This window comes from Babylonia areolata, chromosome 11, assembly GCF_041734735.1.
Source record: "Babylonia areolata isolate BAREFJ2019XMU chromosome 11, ASM4173473v1, whole genome shotgun sequence".
In the NCBI taxonomy this organism is placed as follows: Eukaryota; Metazoa; Mollusca; class Gastropoda; order Neogastropoda; family Buccinidae; genus Babylonia; species Babylonia areolata.
In genome coordinates, this window is record NC_134886.1 from 5,055,546 (window position 1) to 5,080,567 (window position 25,022).

The 25,022-nt window shown below is 48.9% G+C and overlaps 1 protein-coding gene across 2 annotated transcripts in view; it reads left to right on the forward strand.

Moving 5' to 3' along the window:
• The window catches only part of LOC143287472 (ephrin type-A receptor 4-like), a 278,300-nt gene that overhangs the window by 134,485 nt on the left and 118,793 nt on the right, over positions 1-25,022 (forward strand). For both annotated transcript variants that reach the window (XM_076595481.1, XM_076595483.1), the window contains exons 3-4: positions 14,547-14,710; positions 18,838-19,352. In XM_076595481.1, coding sequence (XP_076451596.1) covers positions 14,547-14,710; positions 18,838-19,352 — 679 coding nt within the window. The remainder of the gene's footprint in view (positions 1-14,546; positions 14,711-18,837; positions 19,353-25,022) is intronic.

The following is a 25,022-nucleotide window of genomic DNA, read 5'->3' on the forward strand; positions in this document are numbered from 1 at the left end:
ATGTTTGGTGCCACGCGCCTTTTCCAGCACACACACACACACACACACACACACACACACACACACTCTGTCTCTCTCTCTCTCTCTCTCTCTCTCTCTCTCTCTCTCTCTCGTTCTTTCTCTCTCTTTGTTTCCTCTACCTCTCTCCCTTTTTCTCTTACAGACACACAAGCAGATGTTTTGTCTTCCTTAAAATAAAAAAAAAAAAAATAAAAAAAAGTTGACAGACAGACAGACAGACAAACAGATGGACCAAGACAGACAGACAGACAGACAGTAAGACAAGAGAGTGGAGGGTTGGTGGGGGTGGGGGGGTGGAGAAGTGGACGACGACAAGTGTCATGAGAGCGGAAGACAGGCCTGACTGGTATGGTCGGTGCTATTGTGGGCCTGCCTGCCTGCCTGCCTGCCTGTCTCTCTCTGCCTGCCTGTCTCTCTGCCTGCCTGCCTGTCTCTCTCTGCCTGCCTGTCTCTCTCTGCCTGCCTGCCTGTCTCTCTGCCTGCCTGTCTGTCCTGTGTGGGCTGTTCCTGCCTCGTGCTTTTGTGGGCCTTTACTACGCTTCGTCGCTGCTCGTTTCCTAACTCTCTGTCTCTGTCTGTCTCTCTGTCTGTCTGTCTCTCTCTCTCTCTCTTGCACGCGCTCTGTCTCTCGCGCTCTCTTGCACACGCTCTGTCTCTTCCTGTTTCTCTCTCTGTCTCTCTCTCTCTGTCTGTCTCTGTCTCTGTCCCTCCCTCCCTCTTTCTATGTGTGCGTGTGTTTTTTTTTCTTCTCTCTCTCTCTCTTTCTGTCTCTGGCTATCTATCTAATGTGTCTCTGTCTGTCTTTCGTTCTCTCCCTCGATGATTTTTGCATTTTGCCTCTTGTTTTTTTTTTCTCTCTGTCCGTTATTCTTGTTCTTCATCGTTTTCATTTTGCCTCTCTTTGTCTCTCACTTTTTTTCACTCACCGATTCCCACCTCTCTCTCTGTCTCTGTCTGTCTGTCTCTGTCTCTCTCTCTCTCTCTCTCTCTCTCTCTCTCTCTCTATATATATATATATATATATTATGTCCCTACACCCTCCCTTTCTCTCTCTCTCTGTCTGTGCGTGCATCTGTGTACGCGCGTACAGTACAGTGCAGTTCACTCGAGTGTCGTGTGTGCACATGGGTGCGCGCGCCGCGTTTAACCAACCAACCAACCAATCGGTCCTCGTGTCGTCGTCGTCGTCGTCGTCGTCGTCTTTGTATTCTTCTTGGTGACGGCATTACCGTAAGTGCGGACAGTCCGTTCTTTCTGAAGCACACGGTGGACTGGAAGAGGTTAACGGGACAGGGAAGAGAGCGTACGAAAACGCCAATGGTCATTCATTCAGTCTCCTCCTCCTCCTCCTCCTTCTTCTTCTTCTTCTTCTTCTTCTTCTCCTTCCACGCTGCTACCCCCTTCTTTTCTTTGATATCGTTTCCATACATCAGTTGGGGGAGGGGTGGCGGGTGGGTGTGGTGGCGGTTGTCTGGACAGGGTTTTAGTGTCGACCTCTGTTGGGGATAAACCCACTACTAACCTTCAGATAGCAGGAATAACCGTTCTCTCTGTCTGTCCCCCCCCACCCCCCCTACACACACCATTTTCACACTGTGCTAGTATTGCTGGGACTTTAAAAAAAGGAAAGAACATAATTTTTATATTGTTAGTGTGTGTGTGTGTGTGTGTGTGTGTGTTGTGTGTGTGTGTGGACTCAGACGTCTTTTGTGTTGTCGATTATCAAGGAAGTTTGTGTCTATTTAGGGGATTGGAAATCCGCTGACGTCAGCGTGGATTAAAATGATAAATCAAAGAGACTGATGGGATTGATTGGACTGATTGATTGATTGATTGATCTATTGATTTTTTTGTTCCTTTTTTTTTTTTCGTCGTGGTCAAGCGGAATATAAGGAAGTTGGACGACATGACTTCACCGACTTCATACCGTTGTATGTGTGTGATAGAGAGAGAAAGAGATAGAGAACGAACGAGAGAGAGGGAGAGAGAGAGGCTGCTATCTTTTTCTTTTCTTTTGTTGGTTTTCTTTCTTTCTTTTTTCTATATTTCTTTCTCTTTTTTTTCTCTCTCTCTTTTTTTTCTACTTTTTTTTCTCCTCTTTTTTGTTCTTCTTTTTTTTAATACCCTTGGCTACTTCAAGAGATTGAAGCGGTCGGGATGGTGGCGCTTTACGACTGTCGGACGCAGGGCGATGCGGTGTGATGAAACCTGCCCCTCTGTGGCACTAGCTCACCCTCCTCCTCCTCCTCCTCCTTCCTTCCTTCCTCCTGGCACTGCCTGCCTGCCGGCTGTGGACATAAAAGGAAGTGTTTTGCGCCCCCAAACAGCTGCCCACAATTGGTAGCAATCACATAAAAAGCCACACTGGTTCTCTTTCCCACCACCACCACCACCACTAGCACCACCCCATACGCCTCCCCAACAACCTCTTTTTTTTTCTTTTTCTTTTTTTTATCCCCCAGGCTAGGTTAAGCGGTGTTCGATATAGTTGGGTCGGGGTGGGAGTGTGTGTGGGTGAGTGGGTAATGAAGAAGAAAAAAAAAATAGTGGTGGTGGTGTGGTGGTGGTGAGAGGGGTAGTGTAGGTGTGTGTGTGTGGGGAGGGGGGAGGGGGGTCGGGGGGGGGGGTTGGTTGGGGGGGGGGGATGATTGGGGCACATCCTTTTTTCTTTCCCATCTTCCGCCCGTTATCTCTTGTGGATTGATAGAAGTGGATAAAAGGACATTCCCCCCACTGCTTTTCTCTCTCTCTCTCTCTCTCTCTCTCTCTCTCTCTCTCCATCCTTTCTTCCCTCCTTCCTTCCTCCTCTCTCTTTCTTCTGCTGCTACTGCTTTCTGTCGTGAAGGGAAAGGGGGACAAAGAGAGAAAGAGAGAGAGAGAGGAGAGGGGCGGGGGGATAGGGGGGGGGGGGGGGTGGCAGAGGCAGTGGACATAGTTTGAGGAGGGTATTGATCCAGAGGTTTGGAGATAGATGCCGGTTCACTTGAGTGCACTCGGGGTCCCTTGTCGATCTCGGGTCGTATCGTCTCAGTTGGTGGGGACGAGTTCGGGGGGTTGGGGTTGGGGGGGATGTGGGGATGGGGGGGGGGGGGGGGGGGGGGGAGAGAGAAGTCGTTGGAACTTGGCCTGAGCAAACGGTGACAGATCCAGTGGAAGTGTTGGTTGTTTTTTTGTTTTTTTTAAACGCTTCTGGACTTTGTAATGGTCTTTTCACGTTTTCTTCGCCAGCCCGGATCACCAGTGCAGTGTGTGTGGGTGTGTGGGTGTGTGTGTGTGTGGGTGGGTGGGTGCAATGGAGGTCTTCACGCTGCCCAATTTAGCCATTTTTTATTTTCTTTCCCCCTCATTCTTCACCCACCCTCCCCCTATTTTTTTTTCTCTCTCTCTCTATGGGCTTGCAAGCACCACACACACACACACACACACACACACACACACATATAGATCTTTTCGTGATCATTGTTTAATCCATCGTTTACCGGATTATGCGTTTGTTTACAGGGATGGATATATATACTTATTTATGTGGGGTTTTTTTGGTGGGGTGGGTGGGGGTGGGTGGGGGTGGGGTGGGGGGGATGGTGAGAAGGTTGGTTGCAAACAGATTATGACCACTGTATGTGTATCTCGATTCAGAATTGCCACTCCTCTCTGTGGACTGTCGTGCGGTCCGAGTCTTCAGGAACTAGTACCGCGTGCATGTTGTGAATGTGCTCCACGCAATACTTGACGGCGGTTTGGCATGCACATCGTCAACTTGTTCGTCGTCGTCGTCGTCGTCGTCGTTTATATTCTTTCTGTTTTATTTCTTGCTTCTTCTTCCTCTGCGTTCGTGGGCTGCAACTCCCACGTTCACTCGTATAAACGCGATTGGGCTTTTTACGTGTATGACTGGGTTTTTTTTTTTTAACCCACCATGTAGGCAGCCATACTCCGTTTTCTGGGGTGTGCATGCTTGTTTCCATAACCCACCAAACACTGACATGGATTACAGAATCTTTAACGTGCGTATTTGATCTTCTGCTTGCGTATACACACGAAGGGGGTTTCGGCACTAAGCAGGTCTTGCACACATGTTGACCTGGGAGATCGTAAAAATCTCCACCAGGCGCCGTCACTTGTGATTCGAACCCGGGACCCTGAGATTGAAAGTCCAACGCTTTAACCATTCGGCTATTGCGCCCGTCGTTTTATTTCTTACGATTTCTATTGAGTCAGTTTGCAGCGGTTTCTTTGATGGGGGAGGGGTGGGGGTGGAGAGGAATTAGCATTGCATCAAAGAGTTTGAAACAGACTTTCTCCACTGCATCTGGGGGTGGGTGTGTGTGGGGGGGTGGAGGGGGGGGGGAAGAGAAAGGCTGTGGTAAGATATTCCAGGCGGGTAGCAGGTGATTGATTGGGAGGCAGGAAGGAAGGAGACAAGTTTGGTACTGTCGTCAGCCCGGGGAGACAGAGGAGCTTTTCGATGGTCTCCCCCTTTTACCCCGTGACTGGAAAACGGGAAGAGAGAGTCGACTGCCAAGTGGGTTTTTTTTTTTTTTTTTTTTTTTTTTTTTTTTTAAATGCATGCATCGGATAAACTCTTTGACCATCGGCGGAGTTGGGGTTTGTGTGACTCTATGTGTGTGTGTGTGTGTGTGTGTGCGTGAGAGAGAGAGAGAGAGAGAGAGAGAGAGAGAGAGAGAGAGAGAGAGAATATGGGGGATTTAGGGCGATGTGATCTAAGGGGCATGGCGAGGAGGAGGGTGGTGGTGGTGGTGGTGGTGGCAGGGACACAGCGGGAACTGAGATGATTTAGTACCTCGCTGATATAGAAGTAGAAGAGTCTTGACTTGTGACCTTCATGGCTTGGGTGTACAGGAAGGTGGGGTTGGAGAGAGTGTACGGTAAAAGGAGCAGGGAGTAGTGGTGGTGGTGGTGGTAGTGGTAGTGGTTGTGGTGGCGTCGTCAAGGACAAAGAAAACTTAAGGGAACTGAACTAATGATTTAGTTTCAGGCAGAAACAGAAATAACAAGGTCTTGACTTTTTGAGACCATCCACAAGCACGGTATGTCTGAGGCGGAAGGGAGGGAGGGGGGGGGGGGGCTAAGGGGGCAGGATGATGTAGGGAGAGAGGTGAAACGGGAAGGGTGGGGGCGTACAGGGTAGGAGAGAGGGATGTGAGTCAGGGAGAGGGCGGGGGGGGGGGGTGTAAGGGACAGAAGAGGGGAGGGGGAGGGGGGGTCGTGGAGGGGAGGGTAAGGGGCAGGGAGGAGGAGGAGGGTGGTGATGGCCATCAAGAACCCAGTCGAAAACTGAAGGAACTGAAGTGATTTGTTTCATGCGGAACTGGAACTAACAAGGTCCTGACTGGTCAGGCGTGCAAAGTTGCTGCTGCAGAGTACCGAGCTTTTGGGGGACAGAGGGGAGATGGCTAATTGGGGTTGGGGGGGGGGGGGGGGGCCTTAGAAGCCTTTTCCATGCCCGCCACCCATGCGACGCACGCGCCCGGCCCTGTGTATGTGTGTGTGTGGTGGTTGGTTGTGAGGGCTGTGCGGCCAAGTCCGTGCACGTGCTGTCACACAATGGGGTCATTTGTCTCTGCCAGCACTCTCATTGGCCTAAAATACGCCTTTTAATGACGCCGCCCTCTCACGCAACCGGCCGACTCTGGCATTGCCGAGGAGTGGGGTGGGAGAGAGAGAGGGAGGTAAGGGGGGTGGTGGGGAGGGGGGTGAAACCACTCGCCGGTCGGCAAATGTCGTCGCCTTTTCCTCGCCGTTTCCGACTGGGTGGTGGGGGCGGCGGATAGGGATTCCGAAGCACTCAGGGGAGGTTTTTTTTTTAGCTTTTAAAAGTAGTCACTTGAATCGAGAAGTACTTTTTTTTCCCCCTCCTTTTTTTTTCCGTCTGGGGAGTCGAGTTGAAATGATGACGAAAGATATCGTCAGTTGTTGAGGTTTTTTTGTTTGTTTTTATGTTATTAAAAAAAAAAACAGCTTTGTTTTGCCGGTGTGTGTGTGTGTGTGTGTGTGTGTGGCGGGAGGTGTGTGTGTGTGTGTGTGTGTGTGTGTGTGTGGAGGGAGCAAACAAAGGAGGACGGAGAGAGAGAGAGAGGGGTGGGGCTGGGGAGGGGGGGGGGGGGGGGGGCAGCGCTCCGACACAAAGGCGTCAAGGCAGTACAGTACAGGTCAGTCCTGTCGGAATGTTCCTGAACGACCAGAGGAGATGGATATTGTCGTGGGATCCTCCCTCCTCCACCTCAGCCACGTACGCCCGTGAACTTGTTGGGATATTGTGATGGATCTGTGTGCCGTACTGTGCCCGTCTTCTTCCCACGGGTGATATTTTTTTACTGATCCCCTTGACTTGTGTCTGAAAGAAGAAGAAGAAGAAGAAAATACTCGGAGAACACACAAGAAAAAATTGTATAAAGCAAGTAGATGATATAATAGAAGGGGAAGAAAAGGGTTAGGAGCAAAGTTCTAAAGCCCTGCCTGTCTTGCTTTTTCTTGCGGGCATGCGTGTGTGTGTGTGTGTGTGTGTGTGAGTGTGAGTGGTGCTTTAATGCCAGGCGAAAGCTGTAGACCTTATGTAATGGGGGTCACTGACAATTGGGGTTAGGTGAGTGGTTGGGGGTGTGAGAGGGAGGGTGGGTGCGGAAGCTAGCTAGCTAGCGAGCGAGCGAGAAACAAGAAGAGTTTTCAACTCCTGACTTCTCTCCCCTTTCTTGTTGCACACACACCCCTGCCCCTGCCCCTGCCCCCGGACTCTTAAATCACAGCCGTCCTGCCGCCAGGGCACTCACCCGAGCCCTCCCATCTACACCCCTACAATCCTCCCCCCCCCCCCCCCCCCCCCCCAACCCCCTTCCCCCGAGAAAAAAAAAAGTGTTCAAGTCACTGCACACACACACACACACACCCAACCGCCCCCTCCACTTTCTTCAGTCTCAAACTCTACGGGTATGGATGGGTGGTGTGTGTGTGTGGGGGGGGTCGGGGGGGGGGGACCTTGGGGGATGTGGGGGGGGGATTGGAGCGGAGGTGGGAGGAAATCGATGGGAGTGATCCTCTCGGAAACCGGGCCGTTAGCGTTGACACACTCACCAGTGCTCGTAATGGTACCTCCGATTGGCCCGAGAGCTTGTCGTCGTCCTCCTCCACCCCCACCCCACCCCCCACCCCACCCACCACCACCCCATACCCCCTAACTTACGCTGTCTGTCTTTTCTGCACCACCAGAGTCCTAGCGGCTTGCTTATCGACTTCCGATAAATCTCGCACCCGTTTGCGGGGTGTTTTGGGGGTAGGGTTGAGGTGAGGAGGGGCGGGGGTGGGGGTGGGGGTTGCAGGGGCGAGAAGGATGGGGGTGGGGGGGGGGGGGGGTGCTGCTGCATTCTGGCCGGGAGCTTTTCACAGCTTGAGGTGGAGGTAGGTAGGTAGGGGTGAGGGTGAGAGTGAGGGCTCCTTGAGAAGAGGGTGAGAGTGGGCTCTCAAGAGAGACGAGGAAGAAGAACAGAGAGTTATTGATTTTTATCACCCCCCCACCCCACCCACCAACCCTCCCCCCCCCCCCCCTCTCCCTTTCCCTCCTCACATGCCCCGGGGCTTGGTAAATGAGAAAAGCTTGTTTTATTGCCTGGGAGGCGTTGGTCTGGCGGCGTTGGAAGTCGGAGCTCAAAACGAGCGGCGCAAACGTGTGCAACGTCTGGCGCCCTTGGTTCTGGAACTGGTCTTCTGGTACTACTGATCTGGCCTGGCTTGGCTTGGCTTGGCTGGCCTTCACTGTTGACTGGGGAGGGGGGGGGGAATGGAGTTGTCTATCTTCTTTCTGGGTTCTTTTTTTTTCTTTTCTGTCTCGGGGAAGCGTTGAGTTGAGAGAAAGAAAAGGGTGTACCTGGAGAAATTGTTTTGGCTTCATGTGTCGCAGTCACCAAGAGCTGCTCAATCTTTTTTTTAAATTTTTTTTAAATTTATGTATTGATGTTGAGTGGATAACCATGAATTTAGTCTTTGTACACAGTACTAAGTACTAGTCTTAGTACCACAGTATAAGCTTCTAGCTTGCTGATGCTCTTTTGTCATTGATTGCATTGTAATCATGTGTATTGTTTAAAAAATTAAAGATTATTTAATCAATTTTAGTCTTAGTTTAGGTCGCGTCCATATTTTCCTTCGTGTTCATCACATTTTGTAAAATAGCTGTTAGGTATTTAAGTGTGTAGCTCTTGCATATCTGTGACGCACACACACACGATGGATAACAGAAGACTCGTATTCTCATCACGTTCTCACAACGCTAATGAAACCGGGCGGGAGGTTGAGGTAGGGGATAGGGAGATGGGGAGGAGTGGGGGGGTGGGGGGGAGGTAAGCCGATTGATTCATTCATACATACATACATAGCTGGTGCTTTGAGCAACGTTTCTTCAAGAGTTTGAATCAAAAGTGTGTCGCAGACGTTAATAATAACAACATCTCCTGCGAGTTACGTGCAGGAGATAGGCATATAGCTGTCACGTAAAGGTCAGGACGAAAGTAAGCCAACGATTTATTGAGGTGTGGGGGGGGGGTGGGGGGGGGGGGGGGGGGGGTTAGAAAACATCCACTGTCAAAGAGTGAACGAAGCCTGAACACACACACACAGACGGGTGGTGTAATGACACAAGACCCAGTAGTCACAGTCCTCCTGGCGATGTTCTTTTCCCCGCGCCAGAGGAGTATAATTATTGCTGGCAGCTAGTATCGGGGGGAGCACACGTATGGCACTGCGCAGCTACACAGTACGGGAGATATTGTGTGGCCTTACAAACCCGCCACGGTGTCTGGGGAAAAAAATGTCACGTTACATTTGACGTATCGAGCTGTTTATGATTCACGCGGAATGTCATTCCATAATGAAAGTGTGTGTGTGTGTGTGTTGGTGTTTTTAAAAAAAAATTTTTTTCTTTACAATTATTTTTAAAAAAAGAAAAAAGATAATGATATCTCCATCACTTCCAACAAGGTCCGTAACTGATATGTTTTAATCAGATTGCTTGCTGGCTGATGTTAACTGTTTCTTAATTAATGATATGATGTAATCATCCTCACTGCCAGGCCCCTCGCTTAAACTTTTTTTTTTTTTTGGTAATTGAACGGCGGATCCCCCCCCCCCCATCACCCCTGAAAAAAAGAAGAAAAAAGAAAGAGAGAGAGAGAGAGAAAAAAAAGTTCGCAATTTGATAACAGAATTAGCGTCATAGTTACAGACTTGACCGTTGTCGCGGTGCATGATTTCACAATTTAATAACGAAATCATCGTCACCACCACCACCGCCACCACCATCATCATCATCATCATCATTATCCTAAAGTGATGAGTATTTACGATCGGTTTTATTGCTGTTGTAAACGCTATTCGGCACCGTTGATGGTGGATTTTTTTTTTTTTTTTAAATGAACAAATGAAAAAAAGTATTTGTTCTGTTAAATGTGCAAATCAGTCTACGCATTGACGAAATTTGAAGCAAGCAGCTTTAAAGACAATTGACATAAACTGATTTGAGCAGGCCTGCCAAGGAAAAAAAAAAAAAAGACATTAGAATGAAGCATGATATTGTAGCTGGCGTATTATGTTGATTGTCGGCTTCTCTGAAAGAGACAAGACATGTATCAGATCAGAAGCTGAATATATATATATATTTTTTTTTTAAAGAAGAAGACCAAAAAAAAAAAAAAAAAAAAAAAAGCGTATTCGCTTTCGTGAGCTCCAGTGACCAGACGATATTTTATCTTGTGAACTTCTTGCCCTCAAGAGAATAGGGAGAGAAAAAAACGAATTGGATTTAAAAAAAAAAGATAAAAAAAGAAAGAAAAAACAAACAAACAAAAAACACCCCAACTCACTGTAGCAGTGTTGCGTGACTGAGGTATCGTGGGGCAGACGGTGATTATTTACATCAAGAGGGGCGGGTCTAAAACGTCGGCGTGGAGCAATGCCCGGTGATTTATACCGCCTCGGGAAGGGTGGGGATGAGGCTGGGAGAGGAGAGGGGAGGGGAGGGGAGGGAGGAGAGGGGAGGGGAGGGGAGTGTTTGGTGGCTTTGACATCTCGACAACAAATCGGACTAGCGTTTCGCATCACCGCTTCACAACTTGTGGGATGGTTGTGTGGTTGGTCGGTTGCTTGGCTTGGCTTGGCTTGGCTTGGCTTGCTTGAATGAATGATTGAGCCTCGCGTTCGACTGTTATGTGTAGAATTTTTTTTTTTTTTTTTTTTTTTTTTTTTGCTCGCGGGCAGCCTATCGCGAAGTTTTCCCTTGTTATACAAAGCTTGGTAGAAGAGAAGAGTATTGCAAATACCCCATATGTGTAAGCCATTGCACTCATATGGTGCAGAAAAATTTTTTTTTTTCCCGCTTCCGGGCGCTCGCTCATTGGCATTTTTCCGCCTTTCAAGTTTAGTTTAATCTTTCCCCCATATCACTTGTAAGTCATTTTTTTTAGTGTGTGTGTGTGTGTGTGTGTGTGTGTGTTAGTTGATAAATTAACTGATTAATTGATATATTTGTTTATTTATTTGTTTATTTATGTTTACCAGGTTTAAAACTAAGTCGTAGCACTTCGACACACGTCAGAAGGTAAATCATCTGCTGGGAAGTGAAGAAGAGACACTTAATGCGCAGCGACCCGTTGAAAGGGCATGGTCATACTTTGCGAGCTTCCTCGGCGAGTCTGTTGCGAGGTGTTCGATATTGATTGAACGAGGCTTTTTTTTTTATTTTTAAATTTGGTTTCTCTTTGTTTTGTATTTGTTGTTATTTATCTTATTTATTTGCGTGGGTCTGCACATTAACCTGCAGTTCCTCCTTTGGTTTAAACATTTTTTTTTTTTTTAATATCAAGAAACACGGTGCTATACAGCGTTCAGTTAAGAAGACTTGAGCAACAACAAGCATGAGCTTATATCGTGCTCGTTCATATGTAACAAGCAATACACAAAGGCAATGGCGAAAATACACACATTATTTGACAATGAAAAGAAGGTTGTGTGTGTGCAATACAGCGTTCAATTAAGAAGACTTGAGCAACAACAAGCATGAGCTTATATCGTGCTCGTTCATATGTAACAAGCAATACACAAAACGCAATGGCGAAAATACACACATTATTTGACAATGAAAAGAAGGTTGAAGTGCAAGACAAAAACTAAACAAAACAAGAAAAACAACAACAACAAAAACACCAAAAAAAAAAAAACCAACCCAAAAACAAACTACTATTACCGCAACTACCACTGACAACAACAACAATGATAATAATATTAATGATAATACTTAATACTAACATAGTAGCAACAATAATAACACACTGGAAAGTGAACATCACTGCTGTTATCGATCCAGAGAAAACAAGAAAAAACAAAAGTGTGCAAAGGTTAAAAAAGAAAGGAACTGTGTGGGGTTTTGGATGACCTCGCCTCGCTTGGCTGGGAAAGCTTTTGGCGTGTCATCGATTTCTGGGTTTGAGAGGTAGTTAGTTAGACATGTTTGTGTGTATGTATCTAGTGCTCGGCGTGTTGCTAAGAGTGTGGTGTGTGTGTGTGTGTACATCTTAATTATGATGATGTCCGGAGGATTGAAAGAAAAAAAAGCACAAACACACACACACGCACGCGCACGCACGCACGCACGCACGCACGCACACGCACACACACACACACACACACACACAAAACCAACAAAAACATTCAGAATTTATTTCATAATGAAGCGCTGAATTTGAATATTAGTGCGGATCGAGTTTATGCTGTCGAAGGTTTTGTTTGATTTTTTGGTTGGTTGGTTCTTGTTTGGTTATTGGGTTTTTTTGTTTTTTTTAATTATTTTTTTTTTAAGACAGTGGAAAACAAATCATACAGCTGTTTTGACTTTTGGTATGTAATTAAAGAATATAAACACACACACACACACACACACACACACACACACACACACACACACACACACACAAAAGCAAACAAACAAAACAAAACGAATACATGGTGTCGCACGCGCAGTTAGTTCAACAACGACTAAACGGGATGACACACACACACACGACACATAAATCAGCAGTTGTTTTTTTTTACGTCTCGCTTCGCGCGGTTGGTCCACACACCGAACACACATCGCTGGTTGCTCGACACTTTACAGTCCAGCACCACAAGGGTCTGTCTCTCTGTCTGTCTTTCTGTCTGTCTGTCTGTCTATTTTATTTATCTGTCTATACAAGGGTTGTCGGTCACGCAGGCGGGTCAGGGCAGACAGACAGGCAGGCCACATAGAAAGCTGAATTGTAGAATCCTTGTTGTTGGCCTTTTGGCGCGGTGAGGAATGGGGGAGGGGGGGAGGGAGAGAGAGAGAGAGAGAGATCGTGAGAGAGAGAGAGAGAGAGAGAGAGAAGGAGGGAGGGAGAAGAGAGCACGCGCGTGTGCGATCGTATGCCTCTGTGTGTGTGTGTGTGTGTGTGGAGAGAGAGAGAGAGAAGGAGGGAGGGAGAAGAGAGCACGCGCGTGTGTGATCGTATGCCTGTGTGTGTGTGTGTGTGTGTGTGTGGGGAGAGAGAGAGAGAGAGAGAGAGAGAGAGAGAGCGCATGGCGAGGGTTGGGCTGGGCTGGCTTCAGCCTGGCTTGTCTGATGGTGGTGGCCGTGCTTTGAAATATTGGGACATCTCCCTCACATATTGGTCACGTAAACAGCTTTATTCTCCAGGGATAGGAGACGGTGGTGGGGAAAGGAATTGAAATATTTCACCTCAGGCACTAACCCCCCCCCCCCCCCCCGCCCCCTCCTCTCTCTCTCTCTCTCTCTCTCTCTCTCTCTTTCTCTGTCCCTTGCCAATCGTTATTTTTAGCTGGTCCAGGCGGGGCGAGACTGGGGAGGGAGGAAGGGTGTGGTTGTGGGGGGGCGGGGGGGGAGGTGGTTAGTTGGGACTGGGAAGAGAGGGAGGAGGAGAGGGGTGGGGGGTTGGTGAGGGGCTGCGATTGATGGACATTTGCAATTGGACACATTACATTTTGCACGTGACTGCCTTTTATGGGCAGCGTGCATGCCCTGCTGACTCGCTTGGTGCTGTTTTATTGCCTGGCGTGTCAAAAAAGCAAAATTGGTGGAAACGCGGGGAAGAGAGAGAGAGAGAGAGGGGGGGGCTGGGGGAGGGTGGTGGTGGTGGGTGGGTGGGTGAGAGGGGGATTCTCGCCTGGGATGGCGAGTTCTAGGGGGTGGGGGTGGGGGGGTTGACTGGGGATGTGTGTGTGTGTGGTGTCGGAGGGGTGGCGGGGGGGGAGGGGGGGGGGGCAGGGGCAAAGTGCAGGCGAGATGCGTGTTTATATTGATGAAGCTTACTGCCTTTTGGTTTCATTTGCAGTTAGCCAGCCGGCCGCCCTTAACCCTCTCTCGCTCTGACGCTCTCTCTCTCTCTCTCTCTCTCTCTCCCTCCTCCTCTCTCTCTCTCTCTCTCTCTCTCTCTCTCTGCGCCCTGTCCTCTTTTGTTTCCAAGCAATTTCAGCCCCAGGTCTTTTGATTTGTGCGGTTTAAACACTGTTGGGAACTTTGTAGAGGGAATGAGTGGTGGCGAGGTGGGGTGGTGGGGGTGGAGCACATGGGGTGGGGGGGTTTGGGGGTGGGGGTGGGGTTGGGGGGGGGGACGGTAACAGAGGTGGGGAGCGGGTGGCTTGGGAGTAGGGTGGGGGTGGAAGAACGACAGGGGGCGGGGGGGGGGGGGGGGGGGAGTCAACGTAATTATTTAATTTATTTTATTTCATTTTTAATTTTTTGTTGTTGTTTTTTTTTCCCCCGGGATTTCCTTCCTTCCCAACCAGTATCCTTTCAATACAATTTTTATATTTATTAGCAACCCCCACCCCCCACCTTCTCCCTCCTTTTATCTCGTCCTCCTGTTCTTCTCCTCTTCCCCACCCTTGTCTCCCTCCTTCTCCCCTCCCCCCCCCCCACACCATACCACCTGATTGTTGCTGTGTGTGTGTGTGTGTGTGTGTGTGTGTGTGTGTACTGAACTTCTTCCTACGAGGTGTGAAGATGTCTTGTTTTTTTTATCGACAGGCGGTGATGTGTTCGTTGTTTTGTCGTGTGCCTGTCAGTGACTGTCAGCAGCACAGCAGAGATGACGGAAGACCAACATGATGTCTGGGCGATAAAGATAACGTTAATAAAGCTAAACCTATCATCAAGGATAGTCATTTGCTGCTGCCGTTATTCTGTCTGTCTGTCTGTCTCTCTGTCTGTCTCTCTCTCTCTCTCTCCCTCCCTCTCTCTCTCTCTCTCTGTTCGCGTGCGCGTGTATGTTTCTGTTGTGATTATAAACTGAACACTAATGACATTTTTTTTTGTTTTTATTTTTTTTTGCTGTGTTGATGTGTTTCAGAGGCAAATATGAAATAAAAATGAGCACTCTTGGCATATTTGAAGAAGAAGAAGAAACAACAACAAAAAACAGTATTGTTGTTATCTTTAAAAAAAAAATAAATAATTGTTTTGCTGTGTGTGTGTGTGTGTGTTGCAGTGGTTCGAGGCCAGCTTCAGTGACCCCCAGTACCAGGACCCCCAGAGAATCTACGCCTCGTGCAACGTGCGGATCCCCAACGTCAACAACTGGGTCCGCACGCCCTTCATCGACCGGAGCGACGCCATCGGCGTCAGCATCGAGATCCGCTTCTCCATGCGGAGGTGGGTTGGTGGGGTGGTGTGGGTGGTGTGTGGGGTGAAGTGGTGGGTGGTATGGGGTGGATGGGTGTGGGGTAAAGGGGTGGGTGGGTGGTGTGGGGTGAAGGGGTGGGTGGTGTGGGGTGAAGGGGTGGGTGGTGTGTGGTGGGGTGAAGGGGTGGGTGGTGTGTGGTGGGGTGAAGGGGTGGGTGGTGTGTGGTGAAGGGGTGGGTGGTGTGGGGTGGGGTGAAGGGGTGGGTGGTGTGTGGTGGGGTGAAGGGGTGGGTGGTGTGGGGTGAAGGGGTGGGTGGTGTGGGGTGAAGGGGTGGGTGGTGTGTGGTGGGGTGAAGGGGTGGGTGGTGTGGGGTGAAGAGGTGGGTGGGTGGTGTGGGGTGAAGGGGTGGGTGGTGTGGGGTGAAGGGGTGGGTGGGTGGTGTGGGGTGAAGGGGTGGGTGGTGTGGGGTGAAGGGGTGGGTGGGTGGTGTGGGGTGAAGGGGTGGGTGGTGTGGGGTGAAGGGGTGGGTGGTGTGGGGTGAAGGGGTGGGTGGTGTGTGGTGAAGGGGTGTGGGGTGAAGGGGTGGGTGGTGTGGGGTGAAGGAGTGGGTGGTGTGGGGTGAAGGAGTGGGTGGTGTGTAGTGGGGTGGGTGGTGTGGGGTGAAGGGGTAGGTGGTGTGGGGTGAAGGGGTAGGTGGTGTGGGGTGAAGGGGTAGGTGGTGTGGGGTGAAGGAGTGGGTGGTGTGTGGTGGGGTGGGTGGGGTGAAGGGGTAGGTGGTGTGGGGTGAAGTGGGTGGTGTGGGGTGAAGGAGTGGGTGGTGTGGGGTGAAGGGGTGGGTGGTGTGGGGTGAAGGGGTGGGTGGTGTGGGGTGAGGTGGGTGGTGTGGGGTGAGGTGGGTGGTGTGGGGTGAAGGGGTGGGTGGTGTGTGGTGGGGTGTGGGGTGAAGGGGTGGGTGGTGTGTGGTGGGGTGTGGGGTGAAGGGGTGGGTGGTGTGTGGTGGGGTGTGGGGTGAAGGGGTGGGTGGTGTGTGGTGGGGTGTGGGGTGAAGGGGTGGGTGGTGTGTGGTGGGTGGGGTGGGGTGAAGGGGTGGGTGGTGTGGGGTGAAGGGGTGGGTGGGTGGTTGGGCTTGTGTGGAGGCAGTGGGGGGAGGTACAGAACGGGGGGGAGAGGGGGGGATGAATGGAGAGGATGTTGGGGTATGGATGTGTGTGTCTGTGGGTGGGGGGTGATGGGAGGGGTTGTGCTTATGCGCGTGTGTAGGTTTTTCGTGCGTGCAAGTGTGTGTGTGTGTGTGTGTTTCGTGAGTGCACATGTGTGTTTGTGTGGGTTGGGGGTGGTAGGGTATGTGTGCCTGTGTGTGTGTGTGTGCTCGCGCGCTTGTGTGAACTTGTGTGTGCGCGCGCGCGTGTGTGTGTGTGTGTGTGTGCATATTTTTTATGCACCATTCAGTTTTCTTCGCGGAAGGTGTGTGTGTGTGTGTGTGTGTGTGTGTGTGTGTGCAGCAGACACTTAACCCTTCAGCCGTTGATATCGGTTGTTGTTTATTGTTGCTGTTGTTTAAAAAAAAAAAAAAAATGTATTGTCTTTGTTATGTATGGCATCGCATTGTTGTTGTTGCTTAGCAGCACCTGCACTTTTTTTTTTCATGAATTGGGCAGAACGAGCCAGCCCTCAGTGGTGTGCTGGGGTAGTCATGAAAACACACCTGCTCACAGTAAAAGCGTGAGATGTCAATGGGGTGTGAGAGATATAAACAACATCACGACAAAGCCACAACAGCTGCACCGTTTCTGGGGCAGCGGTTTTTTTATTTATTTATTTATTTTTATTTTTTTTTAATTTTGTTTCGTATCTCGGCAAGCGGGTCAGAATTATATATCGAAAAATCAGAGCTTCAGCAAAGATGGGGATGAGGGATCGAATGCTTGTATGCAGTTGTATCCTTTTTAGACGAGACAGTTAAAAAAAACCAGGGTCCCTTGTGCAGTATGTAGTGAGCGCACGTAAAAGAAACCACGACAACAAAAAGAGTTGTCCCTTGCACAGTGCTGTAGAAACGATCCACTTTGACAGCAGTACAAAACACACATCGATGAAAATGAAGGGTGGCTCTCTCTCTCTCTCTCTCTCTCTCTCTCTCTTTTTTGTTGTTCGTTTTGTTTTGTTTAAACTCGATTTGCACCCCCCACCCCCACCCCCACCCCCAACCCCCCCCTCCCTCCCCACCCCCGGTGAGAGGGATCTGATTTTCACACATCGAAATTTGTTGTGACAAGAAAAGTAATACAGTACTATATAGTACAGTACAGTACATCACAACACAACACATACGTTACAAGCGCTCTACACCACAACCCCGCAGCATGCCATCAGCAACACCAACACATAAACGCAACGCAACATGTGGAGTGATGGCCTAGAGGTAACGCGTCCGCCTAGGAAGCGAGAGAATCTGAGCGCGCTGGTTCGAATCACGGCTCAGCCGCCGATATTTTCTCCCCCCCCCCTCCACTAGACCTTGAGTGGTGGTCTGGGCGCTAGTCATTCGGATGAGACAATAAACCGAGGTCCCGTGTGCTAGCATGCACTTAGCGCACGTAAAAGAACCCACGGCAACAAAAGGGTGGTTCCTGGCAAAATTCTGAAGAAAAATCCACTTCGATAGGAAAAACAAATAAAACTACACGCAGGAAAAAAATACAAAAAAAAAGGGTGGCGCTGTAGTGTAGCGACGTGCTCTCCCTGCGGAGAGCAGCCCGAATTTCACACAGAGAAATCTGCTGTGATAAATACAAATACAAATACAAACAAATAAAAATACAACGACGCGACACCCGCGCCCCCCATTACCAACAGCCAGCCCACCTCTGTGAACATCTTCACTTTATTCATACAACAACATCATCATCATCGTCGTCGTTGTTGTGACGACAGGTGCTCTTGCCTGATCACACAACAATTGGGCACAAGTCAGTATAACGCAACTCAACGCAACGCAACCCAGCAGAACACAACACAACACAACACAATCATCTACCGCTTAATCATTGATCATCATTTCCACGGCAGGTGCTTTTCGCCTGATCATATTACAACTCAAACACATGGCACCACTCTTTACAGCGCACAAGGCAGCACGTCACAGCACAACTGCAGCCACATCTGCCGCTTTGTTATCCACCACCAGCATCCATCCCCCTCCACGGCAGGTGCTCTTACCTGATCACACCCGTTTCACAACACGCGGCACCACACTACAGCGTACAGCACAGCACAGCACAGCACAGCGTAACACAACTACAACCACAACACAGCACAGCACAGCACAGCACAGTACAACACAGCACAACACAGCACAACACAGCACAACACAGCACAGCACAACACAACACAGCACAGCACAGCACAACACAGCACAGCACAGCACAACACAACTGCAACCACAACACAACACAACACAGCACAGCACAACACAGCACAGCACAGCACAACACAACACAACACAACACAACACAACACAACTGCAACCACAACACAGCACAACACAGCAACAACCACAACCACCGCTTTATCCACCATCCCCTCCTTGGTAGATGCTCTTGCCTGATCACAACACAACACAACACAACACAACTCAACTCAACTCAACTCAACCACAACTCAACTCAACTCAACTCAAACTCAACTCAGACACAACACAAACACAACACAACTCAACTCAACTCAAACACAACACAACACAACTCAACTCAGCTCAAACACAACTCAACACAACTCAACTCAAACACAACTCAACACAACTCAACTCAAACACAACTCAACACAACTCAAACACAACTCAACTCAACACAACTCAAACACAACACAACTCAACTCAAACACAACTCAACTCAAACACAACTCAACTCAAACACAACTCAACTCAACTCAAACACAACACAACACAACTCAAACACAACACAACACAACTCAACTCAAACACAACACAACACAACACAACTCAACTCAAACACAACACAACACAACTCAAACACAACACAACACAACACAAACACAACACAACACAAACACAACACAACACAACTCACACACAACCACAAACCTAACTACCGCTCTGCTCACCATCCTCTCTCTCTCTCTCTCCCTCCCCCAACAGGTGCTCCCGTCTGATCGACCCCAACAACCTGCAGCAGTGCAAGGAGACCTTCAACCTCTACTACTACGAGGCCAACGACGACTTCGCCAACGACAAGTTCCCCACCTGGGACACCCAGACCTACACCCTCATCGACAAGGTGGCGGCCGACTACATGTGGGAGACGACCCGGGACGAGATCACCATCAACACGGAGCGCCGCTCGGTGGTGCTCAACCCCAACATCCGCGGGGTCTACTTCGCCTTCCAGGACGAGGGGTCGTGCGTCAACCTCATCTCGGTGCGCGTCTTCTACGTCACGTGCCCGGCCATCACCGTCAACTTCGCCGAGTTCAAGGAGGTGCCCGCGGGGACGGGCGTGGAGGAGTACCAGGGGAGCTGCGTGCAGTACTCTGTGGAGAAGGTGCCGCCGTCGCACTTCTGCCAGACCAGCGGCCACTGGTACCGCGAGCCCAAAGGGGAGTGCGTGTGCATGCCGGGCTACTCCGGCAACCAGGAGAGGACCGAGTGTTCGCGTGAGTGCTGCTGGTTGTTGTGTTTTTGGTTTGAGTTCTTAATGTTTATTCATTCATTTATTCATCTATTTCTTTCTTTCTTTCTTTATGGGATTTTCTTCGAGGGAGGGATAGGGTGCTGGGGGAGCAGGGGAGGGTGGTGGGGAGTAGGGAGGGAGGGGGATCCCCGAAGGGTGAATGCGTGTGCCTGCAATGCCCTGGGTATTCTGGGGGTCGCATGACCCGATCTCTCAAGCCGAGCTGCGTTTGCTTAGCTGTTGAGATTTTTTTTTTTTTTTTCCTGGCAAGTCTACAGCTGTTTCCAAAATGTGGAATATGGGCAGTGTTGAACTTGCCAAGCGATTGCTTTTCCGTGCAGAGCTTTAGACATTACAATGCCGAACGCCATCTAGACTCGGGGCAGTGCTGAGCGCAGAGCAAACTGCTTGTGCTGTGATGATCGGTCAGGTAGGTGTCCCAGCCTCTGTACTGCACTGCTCCACTGCAGCTCAGCAGATGGCTCATGACGTATGGAGCTTCCGGTGACAGGTTGGACAACAGCTCCTGACAGGGTAGGGTAGGATACTGTGCGGCCTTGGTATTAAAAAAAAAAAAAAAAAAAAAATTACCTTGATGTTTTTGGCGTCAGCTGGACTCTCACTGACTTACTGCCGTCATGCCTGTGTGTGTGTGTGTGTGTGTGTGCGTGGTGTGTGTGTGTGCGTGCGTGCGCGCGCGCGTGTGTGTGTGTGGTGTTAGACACTTTAGAGAGAGAGAGGAGGGGAGTAATGGGGGGGGGGGGGGTCACAATTTTGTAAAAGTAAAATCTTTATTTCCACATGGTGCATTGAATTAATGAGATCTGTTTTTCTTTTCACGGTGTGTGTGTGTGTGTGGGGGGGGGGGGGGGGGGGCGGAGGTAAGGAGAGAGAGAAACAGAGGGGAGGAATGGGTTGAAGAAAGAGATTCGAGTTACTTCGACATTTTTTTTTGGTGTTAAATTAGGTAATCTCACCTTTAGTGTGGAAAAAGACGGCAGCCTCTTCACAAGTTCGTGTTCCTTTTGACATAGATTCCAATAGGGATCTTCCGGGGAATTATTGATTGTGTGATTACGGAATTAATATTTTCTTGGCGTTTCTTGGCTGACAACGAAGGGTATGTTGCGGCGTGGATTGTCGCCCCTGCATGGATTGTCGCCCTTGCATGGATTGCCGTGCACGTATTGTCTGTCCAACAGGGTATCCATGCTCAGATGTTGGAACGTGGCCGGGCTTTCTCTTTGGTTTAAACATTTCTAATATCAAGAAACAAGATTAAAAAACACACACACACACACACACACACACACACACACACACACACACACAAGACCCAGCGTTCAATAGATAAAACTTGAGCAATAACAAGCCCGAGTTTATATCTTGCTCTTCCATACGATCAACAAACATAATGACGAAACTATACACAGTATTTGATAATGAAAAGAATGTCAAAGTGCAAATTAAAACTATAGGGGGGGGGGATTCATAAAAAAATTACTATTTCTACTACTACCACTGATAACAACAACAAAAACAACAACAATAATGATGATGATGATAACAATGATTATTAGTAATGATGATGGTGATAATGATGATGATGATGATAATTATAATAATACACTAGAAAGTGAATATCACCCTTAGAGAGGACAAGCATGCTGTTGACAGGTTAAGAGGGAGGGATTCTGATGAAGATGATTCGCGTAAGTTAATTTTAAGTTAATTGTGACGATAGGTTGAAAAAGGAACAACTGTGAAAATATTTCAAGCTAGAGTTAGATTTTCTTTTGGGGTTTTTATTTATAAAGATCGTGATTGTGTCATCGTGTGGATAATAATTTACAAGACTTGCTTGAACAACAAGAGCGCTCTTTTTTTTACACACGTAAAATTAAAGTCTCAGACGGAATTAAGTATTTTGTTGAGCTGCAAGAAAATAGTGGTTGTTTCGTAAATGATCGACCGGGCCGCAAGAAACTGCCGGCCTAAAGTTGTCAGATGCACTGTCATATTGGTGATTGATCAGGCACTTTGTGAATGGGGAGGGGGGGGGGGGGGGGCATAATCGCTTTTATTCAACATTATCGCAGTGCGGCTATCCATTGTGAGCATTCCACCAACTTGGTTGGTGCTTGTTGCTGTATCTGGGTGTTTTGTTGTTGGTTTTTGCTTTCTTTTTTTTTCCATTTCTTTTCGTTTGTTTTGTTTTTGTTGTTTTTCTCTCTCTTTTTTCCCCTTGTTATCCGGTCTCATAAAAAAAAAAAAATCAGTAATGATTATTGTGAAGACTTTTCGTACCAGCGTTGACAGTTTGGAAATTTTTGTTGGTTTTTTTTTGGTTTGTTTTGGCAAACGTTCTTTCCCGATCAATAGTCAGACGCATTTTCCGATGAATCCGTATAGCTCTTTCTTTATCGTTGTTGTTCTTGCTGTACTTTTTTTTTTCTTTCTTTTTTTTTTTGTGCCTGTCGTTTTTTTGTTTGTTTTTTTATTCTTCTGTTTCTGGCAGGCTGATTGATTAGAACACCGTGACGAATGAAGCCCGCACTGCTGGATTTCCATGACAATGTTAAAAAAAAAAAGGGGGGGGGGGTAGAAAAAGGAGGGGGTAGAATGTGGAAGTTTGATAAGAGATGGATTGGAGAACGCTGGCACCAGCCTCTCTCTCTCTCTCTCTCTCTCTCTCTCTCTCCCTCCCTCCCTCCCTCCCTCCCTCCCCCCCCCCTCTCTCTCTCTCTCTCCCTCCCTCCCTCCCCCCCTCTCTCTCTCTCTCTCTCTCTCTCGCAACACACGCTCTGATCAGGAAACGGGGGGGATTTCTATATATTCCTTCTTTTCTTTCTTCTTCTTCTTCTTCTTCTTCTTTTTTAATTTTTTTTTAGCCCGTTTCAGACACTGCCCACCCCGCTCCACCCGCATCCAACCACCAACACACACACCCCCCCCCCCTCGCCCCCCCCGCCCCCACAAACCCCTGCATCTCGCCTTCGAGAATGGGAGATTAATAACGCATTCGCTCAGAACTTGAAAGCCGTATCTTTTTTCTTTTTTATTTTTTTTTTTTATGGAGTTGTTGCGTTTGTTTTGCTTTTCTTTTGGGGACTCCAACACAGAGAGAGACACAGAGAGAGAGAGAGAGAGAGAGGGAACGCCTTATGAAATGTACGTTTATCAGGGAGGTTCCCCCCCCCCCCTTCACCCACCCCCTTCCTCTTTCTTCTTCTGTCCATGCTGCTTTTACATTGAAAAGCAATTATTCCTGTTGGCGAGCAAATCCTGAACTCCTCGATCAAGGGTGCTGGTGGTGGTGGTGGTGATGGTGGTGCTGGTGGTGGTGGTGGTGATGACGGTTTTCAAAACCCTGATATGGTGGGATTAGGAGAAGTTTGCGAGGATGGTGGTGGTGGTGGTGGTGGTGTGTGTGTGTGTGGGGGGGGGGGGGGTGCGTTGTAGAAGTGGCTAGGGACGGGATGGAGAGGAGAAGAGGGGGTTGGGGGAGGAGAGGTGGTGGGAGGGGGGTTGAAGGTGGAGGAAGAAAAGGACTTGTCATCACGTCGCCCTGCTGTAATCAATCATGGGATTTGTTCTCGCCCCCCCGGCCCCCCACCCCCACCCCCCCCCACCCCCGCCGGCCCCCCACGACCACCCTCCCCCCTCCTTCTGCTGACAGGGAGGCAGGCACGCCTATCTTCATAATACCTGTTGGCAGTTTGGGGGGAGAGTGAGAGAGAGAGAGAGAGAGACAGACAGACAGAGAGAGAGAGAGAGAGAGAGCCTACAAAACTCAATTTCTCAAGGATCGTGATTTCAGACATGACCTGTTCTTAGAGAGAGAGAGATATACTGAGACAGAGAGTGTGAGAGGATTCCCCCTCCTCCATCCCTCTTCAAGGCTCCCCCCCCCCCCCCACGCCCTTTTTCCACCCCATCCCTGTGTCTGTCATATATATATATATATATATATATATATATATATGATATACATATATATATATATATATATATATATATAGAGAGAGAGAGAGAGAGAGAGATACATGCATGTATATGAATGTGTATTGTGTGTGCGTGCGTTTATGTAAGTTTGTGCCTGCCAGTGTGTGCGTATGTGTTAGGGTAGCTGTTAGATACACATGTATTGTTAAAATGTATGTATGCAGTGTGTGTGTGTGTGTGTGTGTAGTCATATTTTGGTGTGTCGTGTGTATGTAACATAGATGTAATGTTTTATGTTAACAAAGCGTTTTTGTAAAGCACCTAGAGCAGATTTCTGGATAGTGAGCTATATAAGTACCCATGATTATTATTATTATTAGATATATTAGTATCGGCTGGGGATTCTCTGCTCTCCAGGACCTCAGCCTTGAAACAAACCTGACATTCTGGGCGTCAAGACAGTGCAGGTCGTTAGACTTGAAGACCCTTTCTTCTTCGTTCTAGTTCTGTCTTGCTTACAGACTATACGATGACGACGTTATTAATAATGACTGTTGTGTTGATGACGGTAGCGGTAGTGGTGTGGTGTGGTGATAGTCGCGATGATGATGATGGTGGCGGTTGTGGTGGTGGTGGTGATGGTGATGATGATTGATGGATTGGCTCTTTTTTTTAATTAATTTTTTTTTTTTTATATATGTCGTCCTCCCCTGTGACTGTGGTATGGTGTCCGTTTTCCCGTTATGAATGTCGGGGGGTCACCAGAATTGAGCGCGGATATATCGTCACAAAAAAATAACACAGAACAAATCAATAGCAACAGAAGAATTTTAAAAAAAGAAAAGAAAAAAAAAAAAAGAGGCATACGATGTCAAACACGCGCTCTCGCCCATCTTACCCCCCCCCCCCCCCCCCACACCCCATCCCATTACGTTATATTTAACCCCCCCCCCTCCCACCCCCATATCGCCTCCCCCCTACCCCCACCCCTCCCTCCCCTCCCTCAACACCCCCCTCCCTATCCGCGGCAGATTTCCCCGTACTGGCTGACGGGAGGTGCAACAGAATGGTTAAGACGCTCAGCTGCCAATACAGAGAGTCCGTGAGGGTGTGGGTTCGAATCCCGCTCTCGCCCTTTCTCCTACGTTTGACTGGAAAATCAAACTGAGCGTCTAGTCTTTCAGATGAGACGATAAACCGAGGTCCCGTGTGCAGCACGCACTTGGCGCACTGAAAAAGAACCCATGGCAACGAGAGTGTTGTCCTCTGGCGAAATTACGTAAAATGAAATCCACTTTCATAGGTACACAAATATGTAAGCATGCACTCAAGGCCTGACTAAGCGCGTTGGGTTATGCTGCTGGTCAGGCATCTGCTCAACAGATGTGGTGTAGCGTGTATGGATTTGTCCGAACGCAGTGACGCCTCCTTGAGAAAGTGAAACTGAAACTGAAAGCAACAGAACAGACGAGGGAGATTTTTTTTTTTCCATGATACTGGAAACCGGACCACGCTAACTGCCGTCCGTGTATTATAGTAGCCACTCTCATACCTCCACCACTGCACCCCCCCACCCACCCCCACGCCCCCACCACCACCACCACCCCCCTCCACCCCCCTGTGTCCCCAGCACCACCACCGCCACCATCCTCCACCAACCACGGGCCCGTGGCCCAATCACCACCACCACCACCACCACCACCACCGC